This window comes from Pecten maximus, chromosome 9 (assembly GCF_902652985.1).
Source record: "Pecten maximus chromosome 9, xPecMax1.1, whole genome shotgun sequence".
NCBI classification, from domain to species: domain Eukaryota; kingdom Metazoa; phylum Mollusca; class Bivalvia; order Pectinida; family Pectinidae; genus Pecten; species Pecten maximus.
This window is the reverse complement of record NC_047023.1, coordinates 43,794,859-43,821,343: the sequence shown is the minus strand read 5'-3', so window position 1 is coordinate 43,821,343 and position 26,485 is coordinate 43,794,859. Positions and strand designations below refer to the sequence as shown.

The following is a 26,485-nucleotide window of genomic DNA, read 5'->3' as shown; positions in this document are numbered from 1 at the left end:
CTTGCATAGATATCGCTCCTAGACCTCTAATAGATGTATAAACCAAATAAGAAGGGTGTGGACTTACAAGCTTTCCAAAACTAACCCCTATAATCTTTAAAGTGGGTTTTTGTGTTCAAAAAAAGTAAGTCCACTAAATGGTAAAATGCCAAAAATAAATCACAATTTTTTTCTGCATGATTTTGCCATAACATCACTCCTGGATCTATAATGAATGTATAAACCAAATTAGAAGGGTGATAGGTGTATACTTTTGGACTTACCCCCAAAACTTTAAAGTGAGTTTTGGTGCCAAAAAAGTTAAGTCCAAAAAATGGCAAAATGCGAAAAAAATCAGAAATTTTTTCTGCACGAGTTTTCCATAACATCACTCCTAGACCTCTAATGAATGTATAAACCAATTTAGAAGGGCATGAGGTGTATACTTTTGGACTTACAAGCTTTCCAAAAACTTACCCCAAAAACTTCAAAGTTTTGGGGTGGGACGCGGAAGCGGCTGCCGGGGTGACAGCATTAGCTCTCGGTTACTCGTAACCGTTGAGCTAATAAAACTGTACAACGTTATGTGTGGGGCGGCTGTGATATAAACCTACTAAGTTATGTGTGGGTCGGTAGGGATATAAAACTGTACTACGTTATGTGTGGGGCGGCTGTGATATTAAACTACTAAGTTATGTGTGAGTCGGTAGGGATATAAAACTACTAAGTTATGTGTGGGTCGGTAGGGATATAAAACTGTACTTAGTTATGTGTGGGGCGGCTGTGATATAAAACTACTAAGCCATGTGTGGGTCGGTAGGGATATAAAACTGTACTTAGTTATGTGTGGGGCGGCTGTGATATAAAACCTACTAAGTATATTGTTTTTATTGGCATAGAAATAACTTGATATGCCGAGTCTAAGATGGACAAATGGACAGATGGGCAGATGGACAGATGGACAAGTCAAATGTTACATATGTACTCCACCATTTCCTGATGGGCATTAAAATCTGCAATATACGTTAATGAAATAAGAAACAAAACATAAGTGATGGTAAAAATAGATAATTTATTGCTTTCAACATAGGAAACGTTCTATAATCAAATATGTATAATATTTAGTATCATTGGACCATAGATATATATGTAACATGTACAAATACCACTTGTATATATAATACATATAATTCTTTAATAAACAATGTACCAATATATCAGTCACATAAAAACTGCCAAGGCAGTCAATAGCTCATATCATACTGCAAATGCATAGACACATTATTTCTGGGTATTAAATGACCCCAAAATTCTTAAATATCAGAATTAAAGAAAAACTTAAACATTAAAACTTTGCATTTATGAAAGAGAAATAACGAGATAAAAAAATCACCAATTTCCTTCTTGGCTACGATGTTAAATACATGTACCGGTATAATTTGTAATGTAATGTTGATCTCCAATATTCTGAACGTGTTTAAGACGATTAGTATCCAAAATGTTACTTAAATGTTGCTATTTTAGGAGAATTCAATTATTTAACAATAAAGTCCAGAATTCTATCACTTTTGCCGAAGTAAATTCAATCTGGTCCACAACTTACATGTACTAGTGACCTGATTTCTGACCTTGGACATTTCCCTCCATTAAACATTACACTAATCAATTTAGTAATACGCTGCTAAAATATGAAAGATCAACATTTAAAAAAATATCATTTGCATACTCTACAAATTTCTCCATCACCTCAGCAATGTATTTCAGTTAATACATACCTCTGAGAATGAAAAAATTTATCAGATTATGATTTTTTTTCTATACAGATCATATTTTTTAATGCACTCTATCAGATTTTTTAATCTCGTTAAAATAACATTAAGACATTTTAGGTGACAGAATGATTCTGTTAAGAGAACATTAAGTAGAGACATTTAAAATGTAGAAAAAGACAACTACACATGCTCTGTACAAAAAAACCCCCAAACAAGCTATTTAATAAAACCAAATATTTCCAGTCTATATTAATTCCGGCGTGTTGTACATCTATACACTTACATAAGTAATAACTGACTCAGACAACAGTAATACTACACTTACATCAAAATCAGTCTGTACAGAGTGACAGTGGTAGAGAACCTCCTACCATTCCAGATAATTAGCTGAATACTGTGGTCATCACCTTGTACATTTACACTTTAGAAAGATTAAGTGAGAATTGGACCAAAAATAATGATGTTTCATAAATAAAGAGATTTCTACTATAAACGTCTATATTTTGGCGTACGCAAATTCAGCGCAACACTGAATTTAAATAGATTAGCGCTGTAATGAATTTGTGTACCACCTACATACTAGTACTTGAAAACCACTAGAATATGTATGTTCACAGTACACCATATAGTCCGATATTGTCACAGGGATGATATTTTAGCTATTTCGCAGGCCTCTTACCTGATTGCAAAATTTGATCGGTGAAATAATAAGACATGGGTAAATATTATCCACGAAATGTGATTAAGATTATATTGATATTTTACAGTCATTAGCCAACTCCGTCCCCTCCAATCATCGAATTCCGACAAGTTATTGTTCAGAGTAGATTATATATTATAATGACTTCAGTAGCCACTAGTTTTATTGAAGTACGAACCCTATGAGTATGCTTAAGTTCTCTTCAAAATGGTCGTTTTTGGTTGTGATACACTGCACTAACAGTCACTGGTTAAACAGCTTGTTACTCAACATCAGAAACAATAGCTGTGAAGATAAGATATACTTTGACAGCTGAAGTGTGAAATTTCAATCTGTTCAAATTATTTTTTTCCATTTTAAATGAAAAACGCGAACAATTTTTGACCCAAGAAAATAAAAGATTATAAGATATGTACAATGAATGATAACCTTGAAATGGAAAAAATATGTGGATTCTACGCGTATATATCCTCCGAAACAGCAGTAGCTATATATAGATAAATCTCCGCAGTTAAAATATTCTCATAATTTGTCATCAAGTCTTAAATCAATGTAAATAAAAATTCTGAGCATTTGTACATGTTAATGTTATTCAATCATTATGTACATATGGGTAGCAGTATAGCGCTACGATATGTTGGTTTTAACCTGAACACAATTCAAATGAAAACAGATTTATACATGTTCAAAATTACAAATATAATTTATGTTTCATGAAATAGAAATATTTAAACAATAACTTTAACTATGAGGGAAAGTTAATTAAGTACTGAAAAGGGTGAAAATTTTATTTAATAATTGGCTAATAAAAAATCATAATTTATTTATTATTTCATTAACAAGGTGATAATTCTATCTTGATGAAATTTGAGAAAAAAACTCTTCAAACTCTACCTAATGTAACAGTGAAAATGATGGCGCCCATATACATCACTGTAAAATGATGGCGCCCATATACATCACTGTAAAATGATGGCGCCCATATACATCACTGTAAAATGATGGCGCCCATATACATCACTGTAAAATGATGGCGCCCATATACATCACTGTAAATTGATGGCGCCCATATACATCACTGTAAAATGATGGCGCCCATATACATCACTGTAAAATGATGGTGCCCATATCACTGTAAAATGAAATCAACAGACGACAGTAGTATTAACATTCTATAGAATGGCATCATTTAAATTTAATGTCTAACATTAGTGACTTCCAAAGAGATTTTTAATTAGTTTGTTTTAAAACCCCATTTCTCTGACTTCTTCTTGTCATAAATCACTTATAATGTACCTCAGTTTTATTTTCTTAAACATCTACTTGGATCTTATAATGCCCAAGAAAGAAAGACAGAAAAAATAAGTTAATTATACAAAAAATGTACATGTAAATTTTAAAATTACGTTCTACCAGGTATTTATAGAATCTGTCATTAGGATTGAAAAAACCTACATGCATGTTTTTAATCAAAGTAATAAAATTCCATTGTCTTGAGTTAAGCAAATAAACTTTTCATCATCTTAAATAAAAGCATATGATTAGAAATGACAATGAAACAATATACACATATAATAATCCCCATAAGTCTGAGTTCGTGTCATCGATCTAGACCCCTGGGTAGTCTGAGTTCGTGTCGTCGATCTAGACCCCTGGGTAGTCTGAGTTCGTGCCATCGATCTAGACCCCTGGGTAGTCTGAGTTCGTGTCATCGATCTAGACCCCTGGGTAGTTACTCAGACATAACAATGCCCATAAGTCTGAGTTGGTGTCATCGATCTAGACCCCTGGGTAGCCTGAGTTCGTGTCGTCGATCTAGACCCCTGGGTAGTCTGAGTTCGTGCCATCGATCTAGACCCCTGGGTAGTCTGAGTTCGTGTCATCGATCTAGACCCCTGGGTAGTTACTCAGACATAACAATGCCCATAAGTCTGAGGTCGTGTCATCGATCTAGACCCCTGGGTAGTCTGAGTTCGTGTCATCGATCTAGACCCCTGGGTAGTTACTCAGACATAAATGCATGTCTCAGAACCGACTTCAATATTAACATTGTCCTTATCTACAATTTAGATTGCACAAAATATTTGGTTATGAGATCTAATCATATTATGTACTTTTTTATCACTATCTTCAGTACTTAATATAGATTAGCTTATATAATCTACATATTGATTCAGTAAATGTTATAAAGGGCTGTTTCTATCATATCGGGAGTTGGAAGCAGGGAGACATTTTTTGACCCCTCTACAACTTTACCCAACTGGTGGGATGGGCTGCTATAAATAAACATATATTATCAGCGATTCCCGACCTCGGTACCCGTATATTAACAATAAGGACATCCCTGCCACCCCTATATATTAGCAATAAGTACATCCCTTCCACCCCTATATATTCATAAAGGAACAGCCCCAATAACATTTATTTTACATGCATACATTTTTTAGCTTCAGGGAAATAACTCTTAATAAAATTTCCAGCTAAACGTAAATAAATACACCTTAAGGATATCTGTGTAAAGTGAAGTCTTTGGATTTAGGTATCGACATATACCACTAGCACTATATTCTTGGTAGTATACCAGTAAGCTTCTCAGGGTGAGCTTTCATACAGGTAAATTCTAGGGGAGCTGTTATACAGGTAAGTTCTAGGGGAACTGTCATACAGGTAAATTCTAGGGGAATTGTCATACAGGTAAATTCTGGGGAGAACTTTCATACAGGTAAATTCTGGGGAGAACTTTCATACAGGTAAATTCTAGGGGAATTGTCATACAGGTAAATTCTAGGGGAACTGTCATACAGGTAAATTCTAGGGGAATTGTCATACAGGTAAATTCTAGGGGAACTTTCATACAGGTAAATTCTGGGGAGAACTTTCATACAGGTAAATTCTGGGGAGAACTTTCAGACAGGTAAATTCTAGGGGAACTTTCAAACAGGTAAATTCTAGGGGAACTGTCATACAGGTAAATTCTAGGGGAACTGTCATACAGGTAAATTCTAGGGGAACTGTCATACAGGAATATTTGGGGGTATATTTTCATATACGTAGGTAAATTGGGGAAATTTTATTCAGAAAGATTTCTCTATATAATATATATAATATATAGAACACCATTTTATACATCAACTCATAATGAAAGTAATTCAACAATGTAGAGGTCAAGTTGATTATCTGGCTGTGTCCTTGATCTCAGAAATACTATTTTACTTTATAATTAAAGTCTGAATTTATGTAAAACATTGATATAGTAACATGAAGATTGAATGTTTTGTTTCCATTTACATTTTACACAAAATAAAAAGATTGGTTATCAATTTGAGTACAAAGGTCGAGCATTAAGTATAACATATACCTCGTTACTTGTAATTGGTAGAGTAAGTCAAACAGCTGACTTCCTGTTAATGGGGTAAAGGTGCATTCTGTGTCCCTATTTACTTGTATTTACTTATATTTCTTTAAGGTGTATTAAATTTGGTCCTATCTATCATCCTAAATCAGCCCCTTCCCTAGTGTAAAAGTTTACTGTATTCATCCTAAATCAGCCCCAGGCTTCCCTATTGTAAAAGTTTACTGTATTCATCCTAAATCAGCCCCCTGCCCTTGTGTACGAGTTTGGTACTAAGGTTTGGCGATCGAGGCTTTTGACCACTTTTCGCTTACTATTTTAAGAATCAAAAAATGAGAAAGAGGGTTTAGTTGCAGATAAATGCAGTAAATATGCTTTCATTGATAGAAAGATTGCAGAGAAGTCTCACAAGGCATTTAAACTAAATCCCTTCTAAAGACACTATTAAATAACACGGACATTAATACACAATAACAGACATCCTAAGTATTTGGCAAAATAACAAATTAACAATCAGCCAAAACAGTTGCAACAAACTTTTAGAAACAGTTTTTAACAAATAGAACAATGCATAACAAATTATGACATCTAAATATTATTTTTCAATTTCAAATTCAGAGACAAAAAGGCAAGATAAGAAATCAAAATTATTGAAATTTTAGATTAAAAATTTGAAAGGAAGATTATATTTAGAAAAAAATATTTCAGCAAATATAAAAACAAAAAGATAATTAAAGTGTCGTTTTTTTTTTTTTTTTACATAATTACTGATCTTTATTTTTGATGAAATTTCCAATTTGGAGCCACCCAGTATTTTGCATCTCCATGTAGCATAAATATTTACTTTCTATATATCTACATAGATCAACCAATAAAACAATTAGAACTATGTTGATCGTCACTGTATGTTGATTTCACTTTAACGAGGGATTGTCAAGTTATTAATCTTTAAAATACTTAAATGATTCTATATAAGATCTCCGAAATCCAACTTCAAACTGTGAACATCTTCATGAAAATACACCTATGTGCCTGTTCTATAGTTACACTATTCAACAAATCTCTACGGACCTAAAGTACTTCGTGTACCATCTAGTGAAGTGAGAAGGGTCGACGGACCTAAAGTACTTCATGTACCATCTAGTGAAGTGAGAGAGGGTCTACGGACCTAAAGTACTTCGTGTACCATCTAGTGAAGTGAGAGAGGTCTACGGACCTAAAGTACTTCGTGTACCATCTAGTGAAGTGAGAGAGGTCTACGGACCAAAAGTACTTTGTGTACCATCTAGTGAAGTGAGAGAGGTCTACAGACCTAAAGTACTTCGTGTACCATCTAGTGAAGTGAGAGAGGTCTACGGACCTAAAGTACTTCGTGTACCATCTAGTGAAGTGAGAGAGGTCTACGGACCTAAAGTACTTCGTGTACCATCTAGTGAAGTGAGAGAGGTCTACAGACCTAAAGTACTTCGTGTACCGTCTAGTGAAGTGAGAGGGGTCGACAGACCTAAAGTACTTTGTGTACCATCTAGTGAGAGGGGTCTCGGACCTAAAGTACTTCGTGTACCATCTAGTGAGAGGGGTCTCGGACCTAAAGTACTTCGTGTACCATCTAGTGAGAGGGGTCTCGGACCTAAAGTACTTCGTGTACCATCTAGTGAAGTGAGAGATGTCTACAGACCTAAAGTACTTCGTGTACCATCTAGTGAAGTGAGAGTAGTAACACAATAACAGCATTCTTATAAATAATTAAGAATTTGTCTCATAAAAATCACTCGCGCCTTGACAGCAGTGAACATATTACATGACTGCAATTTAAATCTAGCAAGTGATCTTACTTTCATTGTTAAAACATAGACAATGAGATAGATTTAAGAAGTAATACACAGAATGTATGTCTAGTGTATACATATGTTTTCATCTTTTTTAAAATACTGATAAGATGAAAGAAAGGGTTGAACATCAATTTTCAAATTTGTTTCATTTTGGGCAAAAGTTAACTCCATTTGCAGAATACTATATATCACATATATTTCAATACAAGAAACAAAATTGGTCCATGTCCATTTAGCAAATAGTAATAAATGTTACTAACTAACTTGTTCATAAATAAAGCTATAATGCTACAGAAATGAAAATGAGATAATTGTTTCACCTTTATCTCCTGTGGTGGAGAAGCAGTACATGGATATTTATTGCCTATAGATGTACACCATCCATTCTCAGCATTGTAAAACAATTTCTGTACAAACTGAATGTATAAATTAATGGAAAAGACAGACACCAAAAATACACAGCACGTTACCAGAACACAGCTACCAGCATAATATCACTAGATGTCCATGATTATATCCGACAGAGAGTCCAGGGTAGCACTCGGCTTATTACAGGGCATGGACTTATTGCCATAAAAATATAGTACCGGTATGTATAAGTTGTAAAACACTATTTTTTCTCACATTCATCAGAAATTTATGTAATTATTCACTGGTTTAAAACTATATAACGGTTGATTTGACATCAAACTCTTTTTTCATGTCAGCTAGCTCATCTTATAAAGGAGTAAAACAATCCAGCTCAGTGTTAGAGATTAAATAATCAGATAACACCACAATGTTGATCAGGAAAAAAAGCCAGAATATAATTTTAATTCAAATTCTAAAGCGCCTCATGTCAAACACGATGGTAAAGCAAAAGTAATGGTGGATGTCCTATAACAGTGACCTTTGACCTTTTCATTTTCTACTGATAATCAGTTAGAAAGTTTGGCCCCAAAAAGGAAAAGTTTCTGTGTGGACGGATGGAAGGTCAAACACCATTTATAAAGCTGATGGTTGGGGACATGAACAATACAAAAAAAAATCTCTGTAGGGAAAACCGATTTAAAGAATTTTGAAGATGTTTCCCTAATAAACCTAAGCAAGACAGTATGCTGTGTGTTATGTAAACTAAAATGATGATTTGCGATACTTGAAAGAACACAGAAATAGCGAGAAAAAAAATAAAACATTTTAGACTATAACCTGCACAATCAATACAGTAAAATATGATTTACAAAATATTGCAATTGTACATCCTATTTGTTTCTAAAAAAAATACTCAGCATACCTTGATCAAAACTTGCACATTCTCAGTCGTGTAAAATAGTAACATCATATTTCAATCATAGCATTTCACAATTTTGTATCCAAAGAACAAGATAATACAATCTTGATATTAATTCATATAATCACAGATTTTTTTCTTTCACAAAGCTTTTAAGTGACTCTGATTGTTTTGTCAAAGCTTTTAAGTGACTCTGATTGTTTTATCAAAGTTTTTCACTAAACATGACATGTTTGTCATGCTCATGCTCTGCCACGTTGTTGACATGCGAACCTCCTGAGGTACTGTTCCCATTTTGAGAAGAGTTTGAAGTGTCTATACGTTTAACTTTCGTTAACTGTACTGGATTATTTCTAGCCTCACTTTGTTCAACTCGTTGTCGCATGTTTAAGCCGCTGGTGATGAGCTCACCAAAACCTTGCTGGTGGGCGAAGGCATAGCCTGATCGTAACGACCTTGTGCTGCGACGCAGTGTGGACTGGCGACGCATTACGATGTCTCCAGAACGAGCCTTGGACTTGGACATGCGTTGTTTGAGTCTAGCGCGGTCACTAAGAGTTGGCTGGGTGTCGAGATAATAGAAGCGATATGCGATGACAGGAACAAGGAGAATGGTGATGGTGAGGAGAAGACAAAGCCAGAAGTTTGCTGTAGAGTAAACCTGGTAGGCAGTTCCCATGTACGTGTAGTTAAACACGCTGGAATACATGGTCAGGATAAAACAGAAATAAAGGATCATACTCCCCCATATCACAAAATGGTTAAAACCTGTCCAGTACGACGTGTCCAGCGCACACTGAAATGTAAGATTCATTAAATTAATATACAAACAAAATGCTTTTCACATCTGACTTTTTTTTATTTCCTTTTGTTTCATGAACATATCAGAATTTGTCAAAAGTACTTGTCCAGAGAAACACTACTGCTATCGCACATATAATATACTGATATTGCTAGCAGATATTAGTAAAACTACACACAGGGTATGTATATTTCCATGGATACAGATGATTAATTAACTAGTACAGATACATCTTATTACTTATAAAACTCTCAACTTTACCTATATTTTTGGGCAGTACCTAATTCCTAAATTTTTCTTTCAAACATTTTCTGGTGTAAGTCGGAGAACCATCCTCATCCTCCTGCTACTTACAAATAAATCAACAACAAATACAGTTTCAATGATTTCTTAATATTAACGGCGCAACGTCATAAACATACACAAACTTACCCGTAGGTTTACTGCGACTACAAGAATGGACGCAACCACGACTCCAAACGACTGATGGTCAATGAGGTCAGTGCCCCAGGGGTTGGTAGCCCAGTGGAAGACCCCGTATGGGATGAAGAAGAGTATGAGAGATGTTATGAACCCCTCGGAGACCCCTAACAGGAAAACCTTCTTATTGAAGAGCATGTCGGTTAGGCCGGGAGTATAGAGCTTAGGGTACCGCAGTGAATAACTGTCATTGACATCCTGTAAGTAAACCATTAGTCAGTGTCAGGGTTTGACATGTTGATTTTGTTTATCAGAGAAACGACACAGAATATTAATGTTATACCATTGACGGACTAAAAATTGACATGAAATATATGAATTTGAAATAAGAGCACAATGCCAAATATTAAATTGTTCAAAGAATTGTTCAATCAAAATGCGTGCTTATGAAACAACAATTAAATGATTTTGTAATATAAAGCTTCAAAGAGATTGATTGAAATGGAAAAATACAATCTACCATATTATGATAAAATATACAATAATTACTGACATCATACAGTAAGATTTCAGGGTGGTTCAGTTAAAATGTGTGATGTTGTAGAGTGTAGATTGATTGCCAGCCTGACTATAAACAATGTACTTACCTGGTCGAATGCAGCCATGAAGAGACATGGCATTGAGGTATAAAATAAGTTGTAGAAGGAAATGAAATATGGATCAAACAGAGTCTGAAAAAGAATGATTAACATTGTTTTAAAATTGTTAAATATGAAAAAAAATACATAAAAATTGCATTCTTCATTTGTCAAATATTTCAATATCTAAACTGCATTCTTAAATTAAAAACAAAAGGCCCATTGGGCTTGTATCACCTGTCATTTCATTTTTTTAATGATTGGAGGCATTTCAGATAACCAAATGAAGTTTTAGCAAAGCTGACTCCTGTAACTTTGAGGAGCTGTAAGAGTTCAGGAAATTTCTCTTCACAAACTATTACTTTTAAAATCATGCTGGTCTTTATCCCAAGAAGCAATTGCTTAAACGTCACGATTAAGACCCTTCTACCAGCCAGAACATTCAAAAGTTGTTTGCTTTCATAGTTGGAATATTACAACTGTTTGCCTTTTAATCAGAATTCATTAGTGTTTCAACAAATTCGACCCTTAATTGTGACCTTAAATAATGGGTGAAGGTCATTCCATTACACAAACTTTGGCAGGAGTCTCTTGAATACTTATATTTGATTAGTTATCATGAGAAGAAGTTGTTAAAAGGAAATAGTTGATGCTGGATGGACGACATATAGATGACGGATGCCACACAAAAGCATAAGCTCACTTGCTTTTTAGGCAGGTGTGCTAATAAAATTGTAGTATTACATTGCCTCAAACTTCAAAATTTTACTGCATTGTAACATGTATTATTACATTGTATCGTTTAATTTCATATTAGTGTTCAAAACCAAACCAATTAAAATACAAAACCAAACCAATTAAAATACAAAATAGTTCTATATTTTACATCATTTAAAAATCATTTTATCGATCCAGAGATAAGATTTATGATTTTTGTTTACATTATTGTTTTGGTCAGATGACAATGACTACTTACCTGGGCAGAAAAACCACAAAAGATGGCAAACCACAAATGACACAATGTGAATGCAAAATTCTTGTAGAAAAAATATCTGAGGAACTTGCTCATTCTGAAGTAAGACCAGCGTCCGTGTACGAGGAGAAGGCGCTCGAGGTATCGGAACTGAGAGATGGAATAATCGCTAGCCAGGACGGCCTGTAATCCCTCCTGTCCACTGATACCGACACCAATGTGTGCCGCTGTCAACATATAAACATGTACTTCCTTAATTAAAGTAAAAACAAAGTTAAAAAAAAAAGTCTGTAAGACATAAATGCCCCCATTGCCACTTGACACACTGAAACACAGTTTGGTGAGGATTGTATCAGCAGTTCCCGAGATTAGCTGGTTACAATGCATATGCAACAGGACGGGGACGGGGACTGGGACGGGGACGTGAACGGGACGGGGACGGAGACTGGGACGGGGACAGGGACGGGGACGGGGACGGGGACGGGGTCGGGGACGGGACGGGGACGGGACGGGGACGGGACGGGGACTGGGACGGGGACGGGGACAGGGACTGGGACGACAGGGACGGGGGCGGGGACGGTGATGGGGACGGGACGGGACAGGGACGGGGACTGGGACGGGGACTGGGACAGGGACGGGGCCGGGACGGGGACTGGGACTGGGACTGGGACTGGGACGGGGATGGGGACGGGGACTGGACACAACGGACACGATAACACAAAAGGTAACAAAGTCCAAGTTTTATGTTGGCCCCCTGGGATTACCACTGGATAGATATGGTAACTGTACAATGTTTCTCATTATGTTACTGTGTACATTCATCAAACACAAATCCTATCTTTAGTACACGAGTTCTCTAATAAGACTCACTTTTTATCATGCTAACATCATTAGCACCATCACCAATGGCCAGGGTGACAGATTTCTTGTTTCGTTTGATAAGGTCAACGACTAGTGCCTTTTGTAGCGGAGTTACGCGGCAGCAGATCACAGCCTTACAGGAACAGCCTAGCTCCAGTAGTAATTGTTCCATCTCTGGCTTGAGAGCTTGGATCTGAGCAAAGAAGGAAGTTTATAAAGGAAAACATAAATATTCTATTGACAGCAAGGGATCAAAATATAAGAAAGCAAACTCCAAGATCACTTCAAAAATTTACAAGAAAAAAAAATCATCAAAAGCAGAAAAAAAAGATTCTTAATAGTATGTAATAAGCTTATCATTGTAACAGTTATAAAACACAATGCAAACTTATTTTGCCTTCCTCCAAATACTGTAAAATTGATTTTTAAAACTATTTTATCTCTTTCCAAACACTATGTAGACTTAAGCTTACCAAGCTGTGACCATTGACAACAAGTGCGAATTCGTTACATATGTCATCTTCCGTCACGGCATTTTGCATACCACCATTGTAAAACTGTTCACCACCATTTGCAATTCGCACATTACTAGTTTCTGAAGCTTCTCTCTTTTCACGATTAATCTTCTTCACTTCATCTAAGGCATCAGACATTTGTTTTCTGACTTCCTCGAAAGATTCAGCATCTATCACAAAAATATTTTCCATTTCGTCAGTCAGCAGTCGACAGGAATAGCCGATATTGATAGCAGTTTCTGAAAGAAGCAGAAGCTTAATTAATAAACTGAAATAGAACATCTACGACACATCATGAAATTTTTGTTCAAATAAAAAAACTACTCATAGAGATTGATTTTGAACAAAGCAGGCAGTTCAATTAAAAGTTTTGTTCCATAATTAGGATGGAACTAGAAACGAGATACATTTTTGTATATAGAATTGTGTTTGAAATCAATGAGTCCTCATATAGTTCCCATGATCATAAAATCTCTAAAAGGATTATAGATTCCAGTTTAAAAGCCTTAAGCTTTCAGTTTCCCTTAATGGCCTCAGGATTACAGATTCCCTTGATAGCCTCGGGATTACAGATTCCCTTGAAGGCCTCAGGATTATAGATTCCCTTGATGGCCTCAGGATTACAGATTCCCTTGATGGCCTCAGGATTATAGATTCCCTTGATGGCCTCAGGATTATAGATTCCCTTGAAGGCCTCAGGATTATAGATTCCCTTGAAGGCCTCAGGATTACAGATTCCCTTGAAGGCCTCAGGATTACAGATTCCTTTGATGGGCTCAGGATTATAGATTTCATTGATGGCCTCAGGATAACAGATTCCCTTGAAGGCCTCAGGATTGTAGATTCCCTTGATGGCCTCAGGATTGTAGATTCCCTTGAAGGCCTCAGGATTACAGATTCCCTTGAAGGCCTCAGGATTACAGATTCCTTTGATGGGCTCAGGATTATAGATTTCATTGATGGCCTCAGGATAACAGATTCCCTTGAAGGCCTCAGGATTGTAGATTCCCTTGAAGGCCTCAGGATTATAGATTCCCTTGATGGCCTCAGGATTATAGATTCCCTTGATGGCCTCAGGATTACAGATTCCCTTGATGGCCTCAGGATTACAGATTCTCTTGATGGCCTCAGGATTACAGATTCCCTTGATGGCCTCAGGATTACAGATTCCCTTGAAGGCCTCAGGATTGTAGATTCCCTTGATGGCCTCAGGATTATAGATTCCCTTGATGGCCTCAGGATTACAGATTCCCTTGATGGCCTCAGGATTATAGATTCCCTTGAAGGCCTCAGGATTACAGATTCCCTTGATGGCTTCAGGATTATAGATTCCCTTGATGGCCTCAGGATTATAGATTCCCTTGAAGGCCTCAGGATAACAGATTCCCTTGAAGGACTCAGGATTATAGATTCCCTTGAAGGACTCAGGATTATAGATTCCCTTGAAGGACTCAGGATTATAGATTCCCTTGATGGCCTCAGGATTGTAGATTCCCTTGATGGCCTCAGGATTATAGATTCCCTTGATGTCCTCAGGACAATAGATTCCCTTGATGGCCTCAGGATTACATATTCCCTTGATGTCCTCAGGACAATAGATTCCCTTGATGGCCTCAGGATTGTAGATTCCCTTGATGTCCTCAGGACAATAGATTCCCTTGATGGCCTCAGCTTTATAGATGTCCTTTTTTGTTTCTCCGTGAAAACCTAAGGGTTTCTGTTTCCCCTGAAAGCAAAATAATCAGATTCCCCCTGACGACCCCTGTACCTTGTTTGTCTCCAGTAAGTACCCAGATTCCCCTTGACGACCCCTGTACCTTGTTTGTCTCCAGTAAGTACCCAGATTCCCCCTGACGACCCCTGTACCCTGTTTGTCTCCAGTAAGTACCCAGATTCCCCTTGACGACCCCTGTACCTTGTTTGTCTCCAGTAAGTACCCAGATTCCCCTTGACGACCCCTGTACCTTGTTTGTCTCCAGTAAGTACCCAGATTCCCCTTGACGGCCCCTATACTCTGTTTGTCTCCAGTAAGTACCCAGATTCCCCTTGACGACCCCTGTACCTTGTTTGTCTCCAGTAAGTACCCAGATTCCCCTTGACGACCCCTGTACCTTGTTTGTCTCCAGTAAGTACCCAGATTCCCCCTGACGACCCCTGTACCTTGTTTGTCTCCAGTAAGTACCCAGATTCCCCCTGACGACCCCCGTACCTTGTTTGTCTCCAGTAAGTACCCAGATTCCCCTTGACGACCCCTGTACCTTGTTTGTCTCCAGTAAGTACCCAGATTCCCCCTGACGGCCCCTGTACTCTGTTTGTCTCCAGTAAGTACCCAGATTCCCCTTGACGACCCCTGTACCTTGTTTGTCTCCAGTAAGTACCCAGATTCCCCCTGACGACCCCTGTACCTTGTTTGTCTCCAGTAAGTACCCAGATTCCCCCTGACGACCCCTGTACCTTGTTTGTCTCCAGTAAGTACCCAGATTCCCCTTGACGACCCCTGTACTCTATTTGTCTCCAGTAAGTACCCAGATTCCCCTTGACGACCCCCGTACCTTGTTTGTCTCCAGTAAGTACCCAGATTCTCCTTGACGACCCCCGTACCTTGTTTGTCTCCAGTAAGTACCCAGATTCCCCTTGACGACCCCTGTACCTTGTTTGTCTCCAGTAATTACCCAGATTCCCTTTGACGACCCCCGTACCTTGTTTGTCTCCAGTAAGTACCCAGATTCCCCTTGACGACCCCTGTACCTTGTTTGTCTCCAGTAAGTACCCAGATTCCCCTTGACGACCCCTGTACCTTGTTTGTCTCCAGTAATTACCCAGATTCCCTTTGACGACCCCCGTACCTTGTTTGTCTCCAGTAAGTACCCAGATTCCCCCTGACGACCCCTGTACCTTGTTTGTCTCCAGTAAGTACCCAGATTCCCCCTGACGACTCCTGTACCTTGTTTGTCTCCAGTAAGTACCCAGATTCCCCCTGACGACCCCCGTACCTTGTTTGTCTCCAGTAAGTACCCAGATTCCCCCTGACGACCCCTGTACTTTGTTTGTCTCCAGTAAGTACCCAGATTCCCCTTGACGACCCCCGTACCTTGTTTGTCTCCAGTAAGTACCCAGATTCCCCCTGACGACCCCCGTACCTTGTTTGTCTCCAGTAAGTACCCAGATTCCCCCTGACGACCCCTGTACTCTGTTTGTCTCCAGTAAGTACCCAGATTCCCCTAGACGACCCCTGTACCTTGTTTGTCTCCAGTAAGTACCCAGATTCCCCCTGACGACCCCTGTACCTTGTTTGTCTCCAGTAAGTACCCAGATTCCCCCTGACGACCCCTGTACCTTGTTTGTCTCCAGTAAGTACCCAGATTCCCCCTGACGACTCCTGTACCTTGTTTGTCTCCAGTAAGTACCCAGATTCCCCCTGACGACCCCTGTACCTTGTTTGTCTCCAGTAAGTACCCAGATTCCCTTTGACGACCCCTGTACCTTGTTTGTCTCCAGTAAGTACCCAGATTCCCCCTGACGACCCCTGTACCTTGTTTGTCTCCAGTAAGTACCCAGATTCCCTTTGACGACCCCTGTACTCTGTTTGTCTCCAGTAAGTACCCAGATTCCCCCTGACGACCCCTGTACCTTGTTTGTCTCCAGTAAGTACCCAGATTCCCTTTGACGACCCCTGTACCTTGTTTGTCTCCAGTAAGTACCCAGATTCCCCTTTGACGACCCCTGTACCTTGTTTGTCTCCAGTAAGTACCCAGATTCCCCCTGACGACCCCTGTACCTTGTTTGTCTCCAGTAAGTACCCAGATTCCCCCTGACGACCCCTGTACCTTGTTTGTCTCCAGTAAGTACCCAGATTCCCCCTGACGACCCCTGTACCTTGTTTGTCTCCAGTAAGTACCCAGATTCCCCCTGACGACCCCTGTACTCTGTTTGTCTCCAGTAAGTACCCAGATTCCCCCTGACGACCCCTGTACTCTGTTTGTCTCCAGTAAGTACCCAGATTCCCCCTGACGACCCCTGTACTCTGTTTGTCTCCAGTAAGTACCCAGATTCCCCCTGACGACCCCCGTACCTTGTTTGTCTCCAGTAAGTACCCAGATTCCCCTCGACGACCCCTGTACTCTGTTTGTCTCCAGTAAGTACCCAGATTCCCCTTGACGACCCCTGTACCTTGTTTGTCTCCAGTAAGTACCCAGATTCCCCTTGACGACCCCTGTACCTTGTTTGTCTCCAGTAAGTACCCAGATTCCCCTTGACGACCCCTGTACCTTGTTTGTCTCCAGTAAGTACCCAGATTCCCCTTGACGACTCCTGTACCTTGTTTGTCTCCAGTAAGTACCCAGATTCCCCTTGACGACTCCTGTACCTTGTTTGTCTCCAGTAAGTACCCAGATTCCCCTTGACGACCCCTGTACCTTGTTTGTCTCCAGTAAGTACCCAGATTCCCCTTGACGACCCCTGTACTCTATTTGTCTCCAGTAAGTACCCAGATTCCCCTGACGACCCCTGTACCTTGTTTGTCTCCAGTAAGTACCCAGATTCCCCTTGACGACTCCTGTACCTTGTTTGTCTCCAGTAAGTACCCAGATTCCCCCTGACGACCCCCGTACCTTGTTTGTCTCCAGTAAGTACCCAGATTCCCCTCGACGACCCCTGTACTCTGTTTGTCTCCAGTAAGTACCCAGATTCCCCTTGACGACCCCTGTACCTTGTTTGTCTCCAGTAAGTACCCAGATTCCCCTTGACGACCCCTGTACCTTGTTTGTCTCCAGTAAGTACCCAGATTCCCCTTGACGACTCCTGTACCTTGTTTGTCTCCAGTAAGTACCCAGATTCCCCCTGACGACCCCTGTACCTTGTTTGTCTCCAGTAAGTACCCAGATTCCCCTTGACGACCCCTGTACCTTGTTTGTCTCCAGTAAGTACCCAGATTCTCCCTGATGACCCCTGTACCTTGTTTGTCTCCAGTAAGTACCCAGATTCCCCTTGACGACCCCTGTACCTTGTTTGTCTCCAGTAAGTACCCAGATTCCCCTTGACGACCCCTGTACCTTGTTTGTCTCCAGTAAGTACCCAGATTCCCCTTGACGACCCCTGTACCTTGTTTGTCTCCAGTAAGTACCCAGATTCCCCTTGACGACCCCTGTACCCTGTTTGTCTCCAGTAAGTACCCAGATTCCCCTTGACGACCCCTGTACCTTGTTTGTCTCCAGTAAGTACCCAGATTCCCCTTGACGACCCCTGTACCTTGTTTGTCTCCAGTAAGTACCCAGATTCCCCTTGACGACCCCTGTACCTTGTTTGTCTCCAGTAAGTACCCAGATTCCCTTGACGACCCCTGTACCTTGTTTGTCTCCAGTAAGTACCCAGATTCCCCTGACGACCCCTGTACCTTGTTTGTCTCCAGTAAGTACCCAGATTCCCCTTGACGACCCCTGTACCTCTGTTTGTCTCCAGTAAGTACCCAGATTCCCCTTGACGACCCCGTACCTTGTTTGTCTCCAGTAAGTACCCAGATTCCCCCTGACGACCCCTGTACCTTGTTTGTCTCCAGTAAGTACCCAGATTCCCCTGACGACCCCTGTACCTTGTTTGTCTCCAGTAAGTACCCAGATTCCCCTTGACGACCCCTGTACCTTGTTTGTCTCCAGTAAGTACCCAGATTCCCCCTGACGACCCCTGTACCTTGTTTGTCTCCAGTAAGTACCCAGATTCCCCCTTGACGACCCCTGTACCTTGTTTGTCTCCAGTAAGTACCCAGATTCCCCCTGACGACCCCTGTACCTTGTTTGTCTCCAGTAAGTACCCAGATTCCCCCTGACGACCCCTGTACCTTGTTTGTCTCCAGTAAGTACCCAGATTCCCCCTGACGACCCCTGTACCTTGTTTGTCTCCAGTAAGTACCCAGATTCCCCTTGACGACCCCTGTACCTTGTTTGTCTCCAGTAAGTACCCAGATTCCCCTTGACGACCCCTGTACCTTGTTTGTCTCCAGTAAGTACCCAGATTCCCCTTGACGACCCCTGTACCTTGTTTGTCTCCAGTAAGTACCCAGATTCCCCTTGACGACCCCTGTACCTTGTTTGTCTCCAGTAAGTACCCAGATTCCCCTTGACGACCCCTGTACCTTGTTTGTCTCCAGTAAGTACCCAGATTCCCCTTGACGACCCCTGTACCTTGTTTGTCTCCAGTAAGTACCCAGATTCCCCTTGACGACCCCTGTACCTTGTTTGTCTCCAGTAAGTACCCAGATTCCCCTTGACGACCCCTGTACCTTGTTTGTCTCCAGTAAGTACCCAGATTCCCCTGACGACCCCTGTACCTTGTTTGTCTCCAGTAAGTACCCAGATTCCCCTTGACGACCCCTGTACCTTGTTTGTCTCCAGTAAGTACCCAGATTCCCCTTGACGACCCCTGTACCTTGTTTGTCTCCAGTAAGTACCCAGATTCCCCTTGACGACCCCTGTACCTTGTTTGTCTCCAGTAAGTACCCAGATTCCCCTTGACGACCCCTGTACCTTGTTTGTCTCCAGTAAGTACCCAGATTCCCCTTGACGACCCCTGTACCTTGTTTGTCTCCAGTAAGTACCCAGATTCCCCTGACGACCCCTGTACCTTGTTTGTCTCCAGTAAGTACCCAGATTCCCCCTGACGACCCCTGTACCTTGTTGTCTCCAGTAAGTACCCAGATTCCCCCTGACGACCCCTGTACCTTGTTTGTCTCCAGTAAGTACCCAGATTCCCCTGACGACCCCTGTACCTTGTTTGTCTCCAGTAAGTACCCAGATTCCCCTTGACGACCCCTGTACCTTGTTTGTCTCCAGTAAGTACCCAGATTCCCCTTGACGACCCCTGTACCTTGTTTGTCTCCAGTAAGTACCCAGATTCCCCTTGACGACCCCTGTACCTTGTTTGTCTCCAGTAAGTACCCAGATTCCCCCTTGACGACCCCTGTACCTTGTTTGTCTCCAGTAAGTACCCAGATTCCCCCTGACGACCCCTGTACCTTGTTTGTCTCCAGTAAGTACCCAGATTCCCCTTGACGACCCCTGTACCTTGTTTGTCTCCAGTAAGTACCCAGATTCCCCCTTGACGACCCCTGTACCTTGTTTGTCTCCAGTAAGTACCCAGATTCCCCCTGACGACCCCTGTACCTTGTTTGTCTCCAGTAAGTACCCAGATTCCCCTTGACGACCCCTGTACCTTGTTTGTCTCCAGTAAGTACCCAGATTCCCCTTGACGACCCCTGTACTCTGTTTGTCTCCAGTAAGTACCCAGATTCCCCTTGACGACCCCTGTACCTTGTTTGTCTCCAGTAAGTAACTAGATTCCCCTTGACGACCCCTGTACCTTGTTTGTCTCCAGTAAGTACCCAGATTCCCCTTGACGACCCTGTACCTTGTTTGTCTCCAGTAAGTACCCAGATTCCCCTTGACGACCCCTGTACCTTGTTTGTCTCCAGTAAGTAACTAGATTCCCCTTGACGACCCCTGTACCTTGTTTGTCTCCAGTAAGTACCCAGATTCCCCTTGACGACCCCTGTACCTTGTTTGTCTCCAGTAAGTACCCAGATTCCCCTTGACGACCCCTGTACCTTGTTTGTCTCCAGTAAGTACCCAGATTCCCCCTTGACGACCCCTGTACCTTGTTTGTCTCCAGTAAGTAACTAGATTCCCCCTGACGACCCCTGTACCTTGTTTGTCTCCAGTAAGTACCCAGATTCCCCTTGACGGCCCCTGTACCTTGTTTGTCTCCAGTAAGTACCCAGATTCCCCTTGACGACCCCTGTACCTTGTTTGTCTCCAGTAAGTACCCAGATTCCCCTTGACGGCCCCTGTACCTTGTTTGTCTCCAGTAAGTACCCAGATTCCCCTTGACGACCCCTGTACTTTGTTTGTCTCCAGTAAGTACCCAGATTCCCCCTGACGACCCCTGTACTCTGTTTGTCTCCAGTAAGTACCCAGATTCCCCCTGACGACCCCTGTACTCTGTTTGTCTCCAGTAAGTACCCAGATTCCCCTTGACGACCCCTGTACCTTGTTTGTCTCCAGTAAGTACCCAGATTCCCCTTGACGACCCCTGTACCTTGTTTGTCTCCAGTAAGTACCCAGATTCCCCTTGACGACCCCTGTACCTTGTTTGTCTCCAGTAAGTACCCAGATTCCCCTTGACGACCCCTGTACCTTGTTTGTCTCCAGTAAGTACCCAGATTCCCCTTGATGACCCCTGTACCTTGTTTGTCTCCAGTAAGTACCCAGATTCCCCTTGACGACCCCTGTACCTTGTTTGTCTCCAGTAAGTACCCAGATTCCCCTTGACGACCCCTGTACCTTGTTTGTCTCCAGTAAGTACCCAGATTCCCCTTGACGACCCCTGTACCTTGTTTGTCTCCAGTAAGTACCCAGATTCCCCTTGACGACCCCTGTACCTTGTTTGTCTCCAGTAAGTACCTAGATTCCCCCTGACGACCCCTGTACCTTGTTTGTCTCCAGTAAGTACCCAGATTCCCCTTGACGGCCCCTGTACCTTGTTTGTCTCCAGTAAGTACCCAGATTCCCCTTGACGACCCCTGTACCTTGTTTGTCTCCAGTAAGTACCCAGATTCCCCTTGACGGCCCCTGTACCTTGTTTGTCTCCAGTAAGTACCCAGATTCCCCTTGACGACCCCTGTACTTTGTTTGTCTCCAGTAAGTACCCAGATTCCCCCTGACGACCCCTGTACTCTGTTTGTCTCCAGTAAGTACCCAGATTCCCCCTGACGACCCCTGTACTCTGTTTGTCTCCAGTAAGTACCCAGATTCCCCTTGACGACCCCTGTACCTTGTTTGTCTCCAGTAAGTACCCAGATTCCCCTTGACGACCCCTGTACCTTGTTTGTCTCCAGTAAGTACCCAGATTCCCCTTGACGACCCCTGTACCTTGTTTGTCTCCAGTAAGTACCCAGATTCCCCTTGACGACCCCTGTACCTTGTTTGTCTCCAGTAAGTACCCAGATTCCCCTTGATGACCCCTGTACCTTGTTTGTCTCCAGTAAGTACCCAGATTCCCCTTGACGACCCCTGTACCTTGTTTGTCTCCAGTAAGTACCCAGATCCCCCTTGACGACCCCTGTACCTTGTTTGTCTCCAGTAAGTACCCAGATTCCCCTAGACGACCCCTGTACCTTGTTTGTCTCCAGTAAGTACCCAGATTCCCCCTGACGACCCCTGTACCTTGTTTGTCTCCAGTAAGTACCCAGATTCCCCCTGACGACCCCTGTACTCTGTTTGTCTCCAGTAAGTACCCAGATTCCCCTTGACGACCCCTGTACTCTGTTTGTCTCCAGTAAGTACCCAGATTCCCCTTGACGACCCCTGTACTCTGTTTGTCTCCAGTAAGTACCCAGATTCCCCCTGACGACCCCTGTACCTTGTTTGTCTCCAGTAAGTACCCAGATTTTGATCCCAGCATCTGCCAGATTTGCAATGGCATCAGGAACACCATCTTGTAATTTGTCTTCGATGGCTGAAGCTCCAATGAGAATCAGATTTTGTTCAATTTCTTCGTAAGCATTATCCACCTTTTCCTCTCGATCTTGTAAAGATGTACTAGAAAAAAAAGTTATATGCATGACTGTCTATCAATTTGATCTGTAATCTTTTTATGTATATTGATAAAGTTTTAATATGGAGTATGGAATCTTTGATATCCTAGTTTTGATGTTGCCTACAAATTAGTCAAATAAGTCAGAGAATACCTGACTCTAGCTGGTACAATATCTCCATTTGCAACTCTAGAATTGATAAAGAACATAAAGTAAGATTTTTTTTTGGCAAACTCAATTGAAAGTTCGTGGCAATCAGCCCAGAAAAAATGCCAAGACTTTGATCAAAAGAGATGTATAGGTTAATAGATTGTATGTTTTATTATTGCTGTACGTCTATGACAAAAAACAAATTAATATATACCACATATTTTAATATTTCAATTTAGACTCAAGTTGGACTCAATGAAACTACCAAATTTAACCTGTTTCATTTGCTCATGAATTTGACCAGATTAACACTGAACAGTGCGTATGAATACATGCATGGTTAAAATCCTTCCGCGGAACTATTTCTCTTTATCTACATTGTCGTTATAAACATAGAACAATTATTAAAATTATCAAATTTATAATGTATTCTAGTATTTTATGAAAGACCAGATATGCTAGATACTTCTATTTTGACAAAATAATGCTGTTTTTAATCCTAAAATTGCGGACTATTTTACTCGACCGACTAGACATGCACAATCCGGAACTCGCAGTTCATGTTGAATTTGTCTCAAGAGCAACTCAATTCATGACCCCATGAAATCGACCAAATCAAGATTCAATCCTTAAGTGTTGATTCAGTTTTTTACATTGAAAAAAACAGATCATACACGAGAGAGCTGATTAAAACTTTAGGACCAAGTAAACAGTTTGACGAATAGGGAGCATTCAAGGAATGAAGGTTAGAGTAAGTGGGTATTTACTGTAGAGGATAAAATCTGATATTGGGATAATCTGATATGTGAAGGATCAAATCTGATATGTAGGACCAAATCTAATATGTAGGACCAAATCTAATATGTAGGATCAAATCTGATATGTAGAATCAAATCTGATATGTAGGATCAAACATGATATGTAGGACCAAATCTGATATATGTAGGATCAAACATGATATGTAGGACCAAATCTGATATGTAGGATCAAATCTAATATGTAGGATCAAATCTAATATTGGGATAATCTGATATGTTGGATCAAATCTAATATTGGGATAATCTGATATGTAGGATCAAATCTGTTATCTAGGATCAAATCTGGTATGTAGGATCAAATCTAATATGTAGGATCAAACATGATATGTAGGATCAAATCTGATATGTAGGATCAAATCTGATATTGGGATAATCTGATATATAGGATCAAATCTGTTATCTAGGATCAAATCTGTTATCTAGGATTAAATCTGGTATGTAGGATCAAATCTAATATGTAGGATCAAACATGATATGTAGGATCAAATCTGATATGTAGGATCAAACTTATATGTAGGATCAAATCTGTTATCTAGGATCAAATCTGATATGTAGGATCAAACTTATATGTAGGATCAAATCTGTTATCTAGGATCAAATCTGTTATCTAGGATCAAATCTGTTATCTAGGATCAAATCTGGTATGTAGGATCAAATCTGGTATGTAGGATCAAATCTGTTATCTAGGATCAAATCTGTTATCTAGGATCAAATCTGGTATGTAGGATCAAACTTATATGTAGGATCAAATCTGTTATCTAGGATCAAATCTGTTATCTAGGATCAAATCTGTTATCTAGGATCAAATCTGGTATGTAGGATCAAATCTGATATGTAGGATCAAATCTGATATGTAGGATCAAATCTGTTATCTAGGATCAAATCTGTTATCTAGGATCAAATCTGGTATGTAGGATCAAATCTGGTATGTAGGATCAAACATGATATGTAGGACCAAATCTAATATGTAGGACCAAATCTAATATGTAGGATCAAATCTGATATGTAGAATCAAATCTGATATGTAGGATCAAACATGATATGTAGGATCAAATCTGTTATCTAGGATCAAATCTGGTATGTAGGATCAAATCTGATATGTAGGATCAAATCTGATATGTAGGATCAAACATGATATGTAGGATCAAATCTGATATGTAGGATCAAATCTAATATGTAGGACCAAATCTAATATTGGGATAATCTGATATGTAGGATCAAATCTAATATTGGGATAATCTGATATGTAGGATCAAATCTAATATTGGGATAATCTGATATGTAGGATCAAATCTGATATGTAGGATCAAACATGATATGTAGGATCAAATCTGATATGTAGGATCAAATCTGATATGTAGGATCAAATCTGATATTGGGATAATCTGATATATAGGATCAAATCTGTTATCTAGGATTAAATCTGGTATGTAGGATCAAATCTAATATGTAGGATCAAACATGATATGTAGGATCAAATCTGATATGTAGGATCAAATCTGTTATCTAGGATCAAATCTGATATGTAGGATCAAACTTATATGTAGGATCAAATCTGTTATCTAGGATCAAATCTGTTATCTAGGATCAAATCTGGTATGTAGGATCAAACATGATATGTAGGACCAAATCTAATATGTAGGATCAAATCTGATATTTATATATTTTAAAAAGATATTTATGGAAAAGCCTGTAATATGTTTAGTCACACATAATGGTCGTGGATGGTGACAATGGTTATGGTTTCTACCTGGCTTCATGGTGTTTCTTTTTCCAACTCTCCCAAACATTTTGGGGGATTTCTTTTTCAGCCAGACATAGTGTCCGTAGGCCATCCTGAGCAAATTCCTGTAAATAAAGAGTGATATAAATTAGTTTACTGTTTTCCAGGTTAATAATCATGTGTTCCCCCAAAACAATTTATTTTTATTTTTGGATTTCTACTTTAAAACAGAACACATGTACACAAGGGAAGATCAATTGATGCATATTCATTTTTTCTGAAAAACAAACAAATTTTAATTTAATTCATTGATTATAGACCTTCAATTATATCAAAATCTTCTTTATCTTTTCTTTTTTTCACTTATTTTATATTGTTTGGATATCTTGAATATGTATATAATTTTTAATCTGAAAAATAACTTCACTTGATTTTGTTTAGAGTTATCTGCCCTTCCCTATTCACTGTCCATAAAAATACTAAAATTATTCCCTAAAATAGAAAGAAAATAAAAGTTGTGGTGCAGTAGATGAGGATATACCCTAGCTGGTAAGATTGGTGACCTACATTATAATGGTATAGACGAGGATATACCCTAGCTGGTAAGATTGGTGACCTACATTTAGATGATGAGTATATAATGGTATAGACAAGGATATACCCTAGCTGGTAAGATTGGTGACCTACATTTAGATGATGAGTATATAATGGTATAGACGAGGATATACCCTAGCTGGTGAGATTGGTGACCTACATTATAATGGTATAGACAAGGATATACCCTAGCTGGTTAAATTGGTGACCTACATTTAGATGATGAGTATATAATGGTATAGACAAGGATATACCCTAGCTGGTAAGATTGGTGACCTACATTATAATGGTATAGACAAGGATATACCCTAGCTGGTTAAATTGGTGACCTACATTATAATGGTAGACGGGGATATACCCTAGCTGGTAAGATTGGTGACCTACATTATAATGGTATAGACGAGGATATACCCTAGCTGGTCAGTTTGGTGACCTACATTATAATGGTAGACGGGGATATACCCTAGCTGGTAAGATTGGTGACCTACATTATAATGGTATAG

At 40.1% G+C, this 26,485-nt stretch overlaps 1 protein-coding gene across 1 annotated transcript in view; it reads right to left on the bottom strand.

The window, feature by feature from the left end:
- Nucleotides 1-1,031: 1,031 nt before the first annotated feature.
- LOC117334719 (phospholipid-transporting ATPase ID-like) overlaps nt 1,032-26,485 on the bottom strand; it is a 112,540-nt gene continuing 87,086 nt past the window's right edge. The window contains 8 exon segments of the mRNA XM_033894511.1: nt 1,032-9,701; nt 10,140-10,385; nt 10,775-10,858; nt 11,742-11,965; nt 12,609-12,792; nt 13,073-13,353; nt 22,523-22,701; nt 25,416-25,513. Coding sequence (XP_033750402.1) covers nt 9,111-9,701; nt 10,140-10,385; nt 10,775-10,858; nt 11,742-11,965; nt 12,609-12,792; nt 13,073-13,353; nt 22,523-22,701; nt 25,416-25,513 — 1,887 coding nt within the window. The 3' untranslated portion in view covers nt 1,032-9,110.